The 13,302-nt window shown below is 31.8% G+C and overlaps 1 protein-coding gene across 14 annotated transcripts in view; it reads left to right on the top strand.

The window, feature by feature from the left end:
* Positions 1-13,302, top strand: part of Ziz (dedicator of cytokinesis protein Ziz) — a 264,599-nt gene that overhangs the window by 56,350 nt on the left and 194,947 nt on the right. For 7 of the 14 annotated variants that reach the window (XM_076448320.1, XM_076448318.1, XM_076448317.1 and 4 more), the window contains exon 1: positions 7,076-7,488. The exons of 5 other annotated variants lie outside the window; for them this stretch is intronic. In XM_076448320.1, coding sequence (XP_076304435.1) covers positions 7,387-7,488 — 102 coding nt within the window. In that variant the 5' untranslated portion in view covers positions 7,076-7,386. Of the gene's footprint in view, positions 1-7,074; positions 7,489-13,302 lie in introns of those variants that run through there. 2 more of the 14 variants (XM_076448314.1, XM_076448310.1) reach the window with 1 other exon arrangement.

Below are 13,302 nucleotides of genomic sequence, written 5' to 3'. Positions count from 1 at the left end.
ATGAAATGTGAGGTCAGACTGTACTATGGGTTGGTGTGGTAGCACTTGCTCCTTAAACTTTTGATGAGCAAAATACTAGTAATAGTTAAAAACCACTAAACATCCCATTGTAGTGAAAACAGTGTAACGTCCTATAATAAAACTTTTTATATTATACTATACTAAAAATAGTATAGGTGTAGCATACCATAATAGTTAAAAACTATTTTAACATCAATAATAGTTAAAGAAAAACTAGAAATCCTACAATAGTTAAAAAATAGTTAACCAACTAATAATAATTAAAAACTATAATATTTCACAATAGTTAAAAAAAACACTATACATCCCATAACAGTTTTGATGCAAAGCAACAATGTATGTTATTGATCATTACTAAAAAAGAAACAAGAAAGCTTTCTTGACAATATAACTTCCTATAATATCTAAAAACTACTGTATAACAACCAATAAGAGTTTAAACACCGTGTCATCTCATAATAGTTTTGTTGCTGTCGACGATATGTATTCTTTAGTTTTATAAAACAAAAAACAAAAAAAAACCTGAAAGCGTTCTCAACAGAGTGAAAAATGGAATAATTCATATTCATAGAACAATTACTGGTAAAATCCACTTGGAAAACATCTTCTCATGTATAGAAAATAGCTTAATTCAAAAACTGTATTTTCGCTTCCACGCTCTTGGGTCTAGGCGAGGTATTCCTACACTATGTATTTATGCTTATTATACTAATATTCACTACACTTAAGATTTCATGTCCCCTTGCATTCTGTCACTTATGGGTAAACAGTAATTGTTGATCTATTCTATTTGGATAAATGTATCAGGTCATCCCATAAATAATGTCGTTTGTAAAACAGGTTTAAAAGGAGAAAACTCTAACACCCTTAATCAATTAACTATTTTCTGTCACTTTTATTGACAGTCTGCCAACATCTCAAAAAATTTTCAATACCACGCTTATAAAAAAAATCAGGTTGTTTTGGGACAAAAAAGGTACAAAGGCCAATTTTTAAATCATCCATAGAAGTAGACTGTTTGTTTCATTCAGATGATGTTGCAAACTTGTAAAAGGATGGTAGTCTGAAGGAGCAAGATCAAGTGAATAAAGGGGATGGGGAAGTTTTTCTCAGTCAAGCTCTTCAATTTTTCTGGACGTAATCAAAGTGGCGTGAAGATGTGCATTGTGAGATAGAAAACAACTCCTTTCTGATTTACCAAAACAGGTCTTTTTTTTCTTTTTTTTTTTTTGTAGTGCAGTGTTCAGTCAATCCCTTTTGCTGATAGTATTTCTCAGCAGTGATTGTCGGGCTTGGTTGTAACAACTCAAACTGTATTACACCACCTTTATCCTAGGGTGCAGGTTCTCTTTTGGCTGTGGTGTAGCTGGTTCTCCTGCAAAAGCCACTGTTGGTGGCACTTAACATTTTGACAGAATACCCATTTCTCATCTCCAGTCACCAGGCGGTTCAAAAACAAAGCTTGAAATTCATGAGTGAAGAGATGTGCAGATGTCTACTCGTTCTCTCACGTCATCAGTTGACAATTCATATGGTACCCATTTTCCCAAATTTGAAACTCTACCAAGTTGTTGAAAATGTCAATGGACAGAGGAAGGAGATGAATTATGTTTCTGGGATAATTCTTCTGAAGGAGGATTAGCATAGTGCAGATAAGAAGCATGTTTGATTACATTATCTTTACCTGTTGTCATGAAAATGAAGTCTCATGTGAATGTTTTGTGATTGTTCAAAACAGAATTTTTGCTAATTTAGCTTGGAGTATCGTCAATTAGATATTGCAGTGTGAATTTCAGAAATGTTTTTTTACTTGTAACTGGAAACAAAGTTAGGTAACTAAAAGATTAAAGTTTTGGTTTTCAACTTCATAATAAAATAGTTGTCATTTTTACTCAGATAAAACAGCATTCATGATATTTTAAATTGGAATTTCTAACTACTCTTAGTGAGAAGCTATTTTGAATTCTGTTGTGAATTAACACCATCATTTCATAATATTAAAAGCTCAAACATTTTTTTCCCATAATTGTTTATTATTAGTATTTAAAATTCTAAATTATTTTTTTTAAAAGGTTCGAAACTCTTATCATACCAAACATGCTCGCCTTTTCAACCATGGGGCCTTATAATGTTACGATGAATTCTATTATTCATTGGTAAAAGAGAACCCCAAGAGCTGGTGTTGGGTGATGGTGACTAGCTGCAGTCTCTCTGGTCTTACACTGCTAAATAATGGGACAGCTAGCACAGATAGCCCTCTTGTAGCTTTGCACAAAATTCAAAACAAACCAATCAAATTGAAATTATTTTAGTCAGGGTTACAGTAAATTAATCTGAGACCTTAGGTATGGTCAAATATATCAGTCAAAAGGGTTTGACCTCCTGAGTTTAAAACTATAATTATATCTCATACTGGTCAAGTGATGACAGAGTTAGGACTAAAAGTTTGTACTTGAAAAACCCAAAAAACTCAGAGCCATTCCATAAGCCACAATGCAGTGACTAAAAATTGCCTCACCCAAATGCAATTCTGATGGACGTTTTACAAATTTTAATACTGTGTGTATGTGTGTTTTGAAAGAGTTTTAACTCTTATAGTATTATTTTAAAGTTAAGGCATGCAAACGTTGTAGAATAACATCGAAAGTGGTAAATAGAATAAAATTGTTGCACAGAATAATGAAAAAGCAATTTAAAATATGTTTATTAGAAATAAACGAATTAACTTGGTAGTGTGCACACAAGTCACTTACATGACAGTTTTTTGAAAGGAAAATATTGTGAATATGTTAGCAGTTTGATTTTTATCACAGAGTATGTGTGTTACATATTTTAATTTTATAGCATTTGAAGTAATAGTTCTCTCCTTTGGTTGATTTTAAATTGCATTATTATATATAGACACGTATCAAACTATTGGGTTGAGGAATAATTCGTGAGCGTTTTTTCAAGTTAAAAAAATATATTCATAAATGAAACGCTTTCGCAAAATATTTCATGTCATTTGGTAGATAATTTTTTGCTCTAATAGATGGTGTGTTTGATTTTCATATGTCTTTAATTTTTGCTTTCATTTTCAGCTCATTAAATGGAATGTCAAGTGGACAAAATCGAGCATTTTCTACACCATCTGCTTTTCGCATTTAATTTCTTGCAATTTCGTTTACAACAATGCGTTCTATATACCTAGGTATTACATGAAATGTTTGTTTGTTGTTGTTTTTGGAATTTCGCACAAAGCTACTTGAGGGCTATCTGTGCTAGCCGTCCCTAATTTAGCAGTGTAAGACTAGAGGGAAGGCAGCTAGTCATCACCACCCACCGCCAACTCTTGGGCTACTCTTTTACCAACGAATAGTGGGATTTATTGTAACATTATAACGCCCCCACGGCTGGGAGGGCGAGCATGTTTAGCGGGCGCAAAGCCGCGACCCTCGGAGTATGAGTCGCACGCCTTACGCGCTCGGCCATGCCAGGCCAAATTACATGAAATAATTACATGCATGTAATGCTTGAATGAAATTATTTAAAAACGCTCACGAATTATTCCTCAACCTAATATAACATGAAACACTCTTTTTCCCAATACGACCTCATGCTCACTCAGTTGTTGTTGTTTTTTTTTGTCGTTATATAAGAACATGTTTAATGTATTATTTGATAAGTAATAATGTAGGTTATTGTTAAATTATGGTTTGTAATGTATCTACACACACACACACACACACACACACACACACACACAGTTGTTTGTCAAGTTCTGCATTTCCTGAGCGTTTAATCGTAGAAAAAAAATATCAAAAGAAATAGAAAATATATTTATTTTATTCCTACAATTTCTAAAATTTCATATTGATATCAACATCAATCCGTTATTCTTTATATGTGCTGGACGGTAAGTCTGGAAAATAAAAATAATAAAAAAAATAATTTCGCGAAAAAATAAAACTTTACTCGTTAACTAATAGAAAGAAATGTTTCTAATAACGAAAAAAAACTCGGAGGAAAGAACGTGTTTAAATACATATTTGTTCATTCTATATTTACATATTTCTGCATGACAGTGTTACTTACATACGTAAATAGTTTTATTGTACCATGTCGAATAAATTGATTTGAATAGGATATCTTTCTTTTGATATTTCTTACAGAAATTACAACTATTTAAAAGTTCTCACTTCGGTAGCAATCTTTTCTTGCGCTCAGAAGAGTAACAAGGAACAGTGTCACGCAGTTGAAGCTGTTTAGCGAATCTGAGTGCTCTGTTGTGCTGGTGCTTCCAGTGCATTAAAACCTAAACATTTCTGTCAACAATGCGATACAGTCACTCTCATTTGCTTGAAAACAAAAGCACTACAATTGTCTAAATTGAAATAACGCATTGAATAATAAAAGACGTTTGGGAGGGATCCACTAGACAAATATATTGCATGTACATTCTGATATACCTAAGGGATTGGATTAACTGCACATCTTGTATTTATTCATCACTATTTCTGGGGAAATTACCATTGAATTACTTCATCTGGCAATTGCGAATATAATATGTATGTCGAATTTCAGTTATAATTTGTACCGATGTCATGTCACGTCTGCTATGAGGATTGTAGTGTTATACTTGTAAAAACATGAATTTCGAATTAGCTTCACATATTTTTAATGTTGGTCGTGCGTGATCTAGTAGTTATCTTGCTGGTCTGCAAAGTTGAGTGGTGGTGAGCGCTGTTGAGTATTTGCTTTCCGTCTAGTCTGCGAGTTCAAATTTAAGGGTCTCCTTGGTGTGTTAGAGGTAAAATTGTGAACTCACAGCTCCAAAATGTGAGGTTCGATTCTGCATGGTTGATACAGTAGAGAGTTCAGTGTAGCTTTGCGTGAAAACGTAATATTAAGGACAGCAAAGCACTAATAGACTTTTACGAGTAAACCAGTATTAAACATATTTCCAAGGTCTCGATGGGCTCATTTAAACTTTAGTTCGAACTTTTTAGTTAGTAGCTTATGATATTATAGCAGGTGATAGAGATTCCAAAAATAAATCGCCCTTGTCAGTTGCGACATATTTCTGTTTTATATGTTTCAGTATATGTCGAAAATTACAAAATGGATTTTGGACGATGGAGCAGATGTTGGGTGAATTTATAAGATACGCAAAACTGAAAATTAGGTGTTTATAAACATCAACATGTGCACAGGAAGTTATTTTTGTATATGCATTATTCACATATTTTATTCCATTTGCAGAATAATGTTTCGGAGTAATGATAATACATCCCTTCTTTGATATTTTTTTCAGCTTTTTCATCATCAGGATGATTTTACTGGAAATTGAATAGTCTGTATAATAAGGAAGTCAATTTTAGCATAAATCTGAAAGCAATCAGTTTTAACACAGACGTATAATTTGAGTAATGAAGACGACTTTTAGCTTGACGTTTGCACCATTTTTAATCGTGTAATGAAAATTAGATGGAAAGTTTATAAACAACTGAACTTAAACCGTTGTAGAACTATACTTTTTAAAACCGAAATAGAGGTATATAGACTTGCATATCTCATCTGAAGTTAGGGTGAGAACACGTAATGGAATTTTCGTATACCTTAGATGTTGGAACAAAAAAAGTTTTATTACACAAGGATGTTATGAAAAGTTATATATAATTATGTGTACCATATTGTCTGCATGTGGATAGCGAAATTAGTTATATTTATTTTATAGTTTTTAACTTTCGTAGATTAAGCAACAAAATTGCAGCTCTTCCTTTGACATATGTGATAAATATGAGCGTTTGTGATATATATACGTCGAGTACGGGATAGGTCTTCCAAGGTTGGTATGGAGACCCGAACCTACATGTTTTTTTTTCAATGAAAATGATTGTTACATGTTACTAACATTTGGATCCACTATAAATATTTTACCAATATATTTTAGTAATATTTACTATATTTTTAAAGATTTTAAAAACCGGAAATAACACAGCACAAATTAGTCAGAGGTTCTGACCAATTTTCCGTTATATTTTGTTCCATAATAGATAATTGGACGAGTTTGTAATATGTGCCGGATTACCAGTTCCTCTCCTGTGACTTCATGTAATGAAATAATATATCCAACAAATTCATGCATTTTAAAAGGACGCATTGTGTACCGACACAAAAAAAAAAAATCAATTTTTAGAGCAAACCTGCTTACGTGATCCAATTTTTATTTTCTTACTGCTAAGAATGTGAGTTTCTTTCAGGGATATTTTTTATTAGTGTGCTTTGGGACGTAATGATGTACTTTGGAAACTTGTATAGAACATGGTTTTTCAACCTTTTAAACTTCAAGGCCCACTTATGTATTTGACAAAATTGTAAAGGTTCGTGTATGCAGTTGATGACTCGTTAGTTTAGGGTAGTCACAGATGTTTCGGCCCACGGCGGTCGTAACTGCGCGCCTCAACAAATCAGTTGAAAGCTGTTCGTTTGTATGGTTTTAAAAATTACTTCGTGTGTGTGTGTGTGTTTTATCGTTTTATACAACTAACGTTATATACAGCGGGTATGAGCAACGTTAAAAAAAGTGTAGCAGCCAAATTGTGTGAACGGTTTTGTAAACGACTTGGATGCTATTCGTCATTGCTTGCTCAAATAGCAAAATATAGACGATAATTATAGATTAAAAGAAAGAAGTTATTGAATTACCCATACTTGTATTTAGGTGTTGTATTAAACTATATTAAACACACTTTAGACTTGTTTTAACGTAGACTGAAATACAGAAACGACAGCTCCTCCTTTGACATATTTTATAAATGTGTAACTGTGTCTGTGATTATGTGCATATGGGATACGTGACAGGTCGTATGGCTTGGTATGTAAACGGGTTGGAATGACACATTGCGTTATCGTGTTGATAATCAGTCACGTTTAGTTTCCTACACCTAATTAAGTTTCTTCTGATTTAACTTGATATACCAGTAACAGAATACATAATTCTGGGAAACTAATTACAAAAACTCTGTTGTAAACAAGCTTGGATAGGTAGGGGTATAGCAGAAACAGTCTCTACTTTGAAATCGTTGTGTCAGTGTTTGTCCAGACTTTCTACTGGTGATTGATTCTTTGTGAGTTATTGCTTGCATTAAGTAACAGCCGTTACTAATTTCGTATTAATGAATGTAGTTGTCATGTTTCTTGGCAGCTTGCGTATGTATGGATGCACTGCATCATATTTTTAATTTCATCGTATGTAAGCAGTAGTTATTCTGTTCTGACTAATCGGCACTTGCTAGTCAGTGTTGACAAACTATAACACAATACAGCTTAGACTCGGCCGTAATTTCAAACTGTGAGGTTCACGAGGTATTTGCTTCTATTTCTATGGATACGCCGTCTACTGTTGATGCAATTAACAGGTCTTTTTTAGCGTGTGGCCTGCTTGGAAGATTTGCTGTACAGTTGACGTTGTCAGCATCCAACATGGTCAGTACTTCTTATGTAAAAGTTCACAGTTGCATGTTATTGTCAGTAAAAGCGGAGAGGAACACTTACGTGGAGGGCATAGTGTTTGCCAAATCCACATTTTATGTTTATTTCTGATACTTTGATTTTGGCTAATAAAGGTCCAAATAAAATTTGAGATATGTAATTCATAGTGATACCAAATACTGATATGTATAAACATCACTTACTTAAAAATGTTGCAAACTCTCTTTGTCAACCTGAAAATGATCTAATAAGGTTGAAACGTTGTTCTGAACTTTATTTCAATTAAAGTTTTAATACCCATACTAGCCCTCTGTAGAATACACATACTTAGAAAGTTAGTGATAGAATTGAACAATAATTGAGAAAATACAGTAACAATGAAAGACACCCTGTAAATAAATTGTGAACAAAAAAACATGAAAGTCAAAGACTGTCCTAAAAAATGTTTAACGAAGTAACTCCAGCCTGTTAAACAATATTCAAAGGCTAATGAGTTATTAGATATCAAAGTTATGGAAATGTCAATCTTAATCTAAATCAATTTTCGAAATTGGTGCAGCTTCAATAGTCAATTTGTTTTTATAAATACAAGTACAGAGTATACATGTAAAGTTGTGGGTTATCTCACTTAGATAATCATGTTTTTTAAAAGATTGATAACTGGTGACGAAGAGATTGGTCATTAAGATTTTTTCATAAATTTTAATCAGAGGTCAGATTTGTAATAGCACTTGAAAATGGTAATACATTTTCTATTTCACTTGTGATGAGAATAGAGATTGGTATAGATGTATTTGTACACTAGGTACTGTATTTCTGTGTTCATTAGTTGCTCTTAGATATTAATTTTAATTAGCATTTGTAGTTAATAAAATTAAGGTAATTTTTAGCTGTATTTAACAAATTTGCATCACTGTTTGTTTCTCACAATGGAAGTTTATAATGGTATACTGAGAAATTACTATTATATAGCATCATAATATGTGTAAAAAGAAATGAACTGTAAGGTTTTGCTCCATGTTGTGTACATTTTGAATAAAAATAGAGTTGAACATTAATAAGTAAAAATACACATATATAGGTAAACTTTGAATTCAGGTTAATTGATGTAGCTGAGAAGTATTTATATTTTATACCTCTGTTTTCTGCTATGTGTAGTATATTATTTTGTTGTGACATACAGGCTATAGCATACTTAAAGTTTTATTTTTTCAGTATTTTGTGTTCTGTACAAGTCTGCTCTCTGTAATTGCCAATTAATTTGATTTTATTCATTATTTTACAAACATTCAAGTTGCCAGTGTCCTATGAATAAATAATTTTTTCTTATTTGTCACTACTTCCCATGTCACTAATTTGTTATTTGGAAGTTGTTTAACATACCAAATAGTATAATGTTATTTAGGCTGTAGATTTTTCTGTTCCCTTTCAATATTAATAGTCAGTGTGTTATGTACTTAAATTGCATATGTTTATTAATAGCATTTTAGATCAATGTTTTGACTGATACAAATTGCTCTGAAAGGTTTCTTTCAATTAGAACTATATCTATTGGCTGGGCTGAACAAACAGTGTAGTTTTAAGACTATCTGGTTTGCTGTTTGTGTGCATTAATAATATTCAGTATAATGGTGTTAAGTGCCTAAATTTTTTGAAAGTTGACTTATAAACTTTATGAGTATATAGTGTAAATAAAAGTTATGCTTATGAATATTTCTTAAGAAATGCTTGTTTAATCTATATGTTACTGGTTTTTTTCAAAATCTGCAGTAGAGTCCAAGGAATTTCTTGCTCTGTAGTTCAATGTAACTTTACATTATTAGGTTGGCTGGTATGAAGGTAAGGTTAATAATGATAGAAAAAATGTAGGAACAAAGAAATTAAATATTTTTAATCTGATGGTAAATAAAAAATAGTCTATATAATAATTGTATACAATACAATGTAATCTGAATTACTGCTTTTTGTTGTTTAAATGGGCTTATTATTACAGAACCAGATTTAACTTGTCAAGTCAGTCTACTTCGTTCTTAGAAGAGAGGGGGGTTAAGGCATAATAGGAACATAATATATAGGTTGAAATACAGAAATGTTATTGTATTTTAGTATTATAAAACTACTACTGCTTGTTCTTGAAGGAAGTTTTTTTGATCTTCATCTACAATAATCCAATGTAGATTATTTTATAGTTACTTATTAGGAAAAAATGATCAAGTGAAAAACTATCAAGTTTGTGAAATGTATGTACATTTTACACAACTTTTTAATGTGTACATACCTGGTTCACTTTACTGTATTTTAGTTCGTATACATTGTCTTTACTTCTGTTATAACTGTTACGTATATCTTGTTCATTTTTCCATACAGGTTGTGCTTACATCTGTGTGTTATTTGAAATAAATTAGTTATTGAAATTTTGTTATATACGATGATACATCTTTTAAATACTTTCACAGACTTGAAACAATGTGTACTGTATTCCATCCACTGATGGAATTGCTGGTTAAAAGGGTTGACCTTACGAATATAATTTATTTTTTCTGTTTGACTTCTCATGTGTAATGTTAATAAGGAAAATGGTTAAAATTAACAAGCCTTTCATACTAAACTACAGAAATTTCATATTAGTATTAGTCTATGTTATACCTAATTCATTCTGTTTAACCCTTAAACAGCAGGAATGTTGTATGTAGCAACTTACCTCAGACATAAAAAGTTGAAAAAAATTCTTAAACATAATATTTTGCATTTTTATTATCAGTTTTGAACAAAATATGAAAGAAGAGCATAAAAAAGGCTTATTTATTACAAGTTAAAATGTTTTTCAGGGTATGAAAATTACAAAAACATTTTCCAATGCACAGTGCTTCTCTACATTGTTTACATTACATAGTCATCATCTTTTGGGTCTTTTCTTTTTGTATGCCCACATATGTGACATTGTCTTTATCCACTTTTTCTAGCTCCTAAGGCTGGAATGCTTTCTAAAAAGTGTGGAGAAAATGCTTCTTTTCCAACAAATCTATCGGGAATAGTAAGGCTATGTCTTCTTGAAAAAGGTCTTTTCTCCCTTCCATACATTTCCAATAATTGGTAAATTACAATGTAACTAAACTGCCTCAGTAATGGCTTCTTGTCAGTTTTTACTAGATATAAGAATTCAAAATTGAGATATCAATTAGGTGAAAAAAAGAGATTTTTGTATCATTTCACGTATTTACGAAGGCAGTCAATCTGTGCAATTTGTATGTCACTTTTGTCAACTAGCCTCATGTTGATAGTATAATCTAAAACCAAATTGGTTTGGTTATTGATTGTTTAGTTTTGTAATCACCCTTTCCATTGTATTTCATTTCACCTTTATGTACTATACTAAACAAAGTAAACTTGGTATTAACTGGAATGTCATATTTTTTTACTAGTTTTTGCCAAATGTTGGTTATTTTTCTGCTGATGTTGAGAATATGGGTCATTCCATGTCAAATCATCCAAATTTTGGAAAATTTTCCAGATGACTCCCTCAGAATGCCTTGAAACAATTCACATGTGCTCATCTACCCATATAACGAAAAATTGCCAAAGATTAGATCAATATCTCTCATAGTTTCTGATTTACAGGCCTGTAAAATTTAGTTTATGTTTATTTTTGGCGAATTTATTTTCTGGCAACTTTGCAAGAGTAATGGTGGTAGAAGGCTGAAATTTGCTACACTGACTGAATTAATCTCACAGCATTCATAAATGGTCTCAAACCAAGTTTATCTCTCTTAGGATTTGCATAGTGAGGCTGTAAAATCACCTGAAAACCCAAAATCGTAAAAAAACATTGGTTTATTTAATAAGCCATAGCTCTAAGACTTAATGTGATACAAAGCTGAATTTTATTTTCAAATTTCATATAACATATCAGTTGATAAATCAGCAATTGTTTTAATTAAAAGTCTGTTAGATCTGTAAAAAATTTAGCTGCATGCAACTTTTTATGATTTAGTTAAAAATAGCTCTACTTCAGGCCACAGTTTGACCATGTCTTCAGTTATTCAGCCTCTTCAGATTTTTACCATATATTCTTACATCTCTTGAGTATGATTTACAAAAAAAAATCAGGATGGTGTTCAACCTACTTTTTGAGTTATAATTTTTAATGTATCTCTGACCATACGTTTTTTATTTAAAAAAAAACACACTTCAGTTCAGGTGTGTCTCTGTGTGCAAATATATCCATACAATTTTGAAAAATACTTGTCAGAATTTTATGCATCCCACTGAAATATTCTAACCAGCCTTTCACAATGTTAAATAATGAAGTTGTAAGAAACAAGAAAAGAATTAATTCATTTCCAAACAAGTTTATTGGCATAACTAGTTAGATCACATGGCAATGCATATATATTGTGTATGCATTAGTTATGCAGATTTGGCTGAGTTTAAGATTCATGGTATAATAAATACAAAGGTAAATCAGACACAAAAAGCACAGTCCAAAAAAGGGGATGAATGAGAAAAATTATAGTCACACCAAACTGCAATAATCATGACAATGAAATGTTTCAAAAACTGCTTTGGTGATACATTAGCCTCAACAACATCAAATAAACATTGCTTTGTTCAGACAGCTTGAATAAATTTCTGAAATTTGAGTTTGGTTATGTTGAGATCACTTTGACATAGAACATAGTGACGAGCACTACTGCCTTGCACGGTAGGTGCATTTATCAGACAAAGAATATGTTGGAAAGGAATCCAGCTTTCATCTTTACGTGACCTTGCAGTTCATGAGAACAGTTCATTTCTTGATTTCTTCATAAACGACACCAACACGTCAGAATGTTTATCTGATCTATCTTTTATGTTTCCCACATACCATTTATGATCCTATATGCATGCCACATATTTCCCTGGCTGATAATTGTCATTGCTATCATTAGACCCTATTTGAGTTTCTGCAGCATCACTTTCACTACTATTATGAACAGTTACAACTGTGTACACATCATCATCTGATAGCCTTCTCGTATACAATTTGTTGGTAGAGTGAAGAATAAAGCTATGATGTGACCTAATACCTAATGATTAGAATATTTCAATGGGATTCACAATTGTTTTCCAAATTGAATGGATATATTTGCACACAGTAACACACCTGAATTGAAAATTTTTTTCAAGTAAACAATGTATGGTCAGAGGATAATTTAAAAAAAATTATAACCCAAAAGGTAGGTTGAACACCATCTTGATTTTTTTTTTTTTTTTGTAGATCATATTCAGAGATGTAAGAATATATGGTAAAAATCTGAAAGGGCTGAATAACTGGTGACATAGTCAAACTGTGGCCTGAAGTAGGGCTATTTTTAGCAAAATCATAAGTTGCATGCAACTAAATTTTTTTACACAAGATCTAATAGACTTTTAATTACAACAATTGCTGATTTATCAACTGATATGCTATAGGAAATTAGAAAAAAAATCAGCTTTGTATCATACTAAGTCTTAGAACTATGGTCTATTACATAAACCAATGTTATGATTTTGGGTTTTCAGGTGATTTTACAGCCTCACTATGGAAATCCTGAGAGAGATAAACTTGGTTTGAGACCATTTTTTGAATTCTGCAAGATTAATTCAGCCAGTGTAGCAAATTTCAGCCTTCTATCATCATTATTCTTGCAGCTTTAAGCAGCCAAAGTTACCCTGAAAATGAATTTGTCAAAAAAAAAATTAAATTTTACAGGGCTGTGAATCGGAAACTATTAGAAATATTGATCTAATCTTTGGCAATTTTTCATTATATGGGTAGATGAACACGTG

The sequence above is a fragment of the Tachypleus tridentatus genome, chromosome 8 (assembly GCF_004210375.1).
Source record: "Tachypleus tridentatus isolate NWPU-2018 chromosome 8, ASM421037v1, whole genome shotgun sequence".
Taxonomy (NCBI): domain Eukaryota; kingdom Metazoa; phylum Arthropoda; class Merostomata; order Xiphosura; family Limulidae; genus Tachypleus; species Tachypleus tridentatus.
The sequence above is the reverse complement of the archived record's forward strand: the minus strand, read 5'-3'. Positions and strand labels throughout refer to the sequence as shown.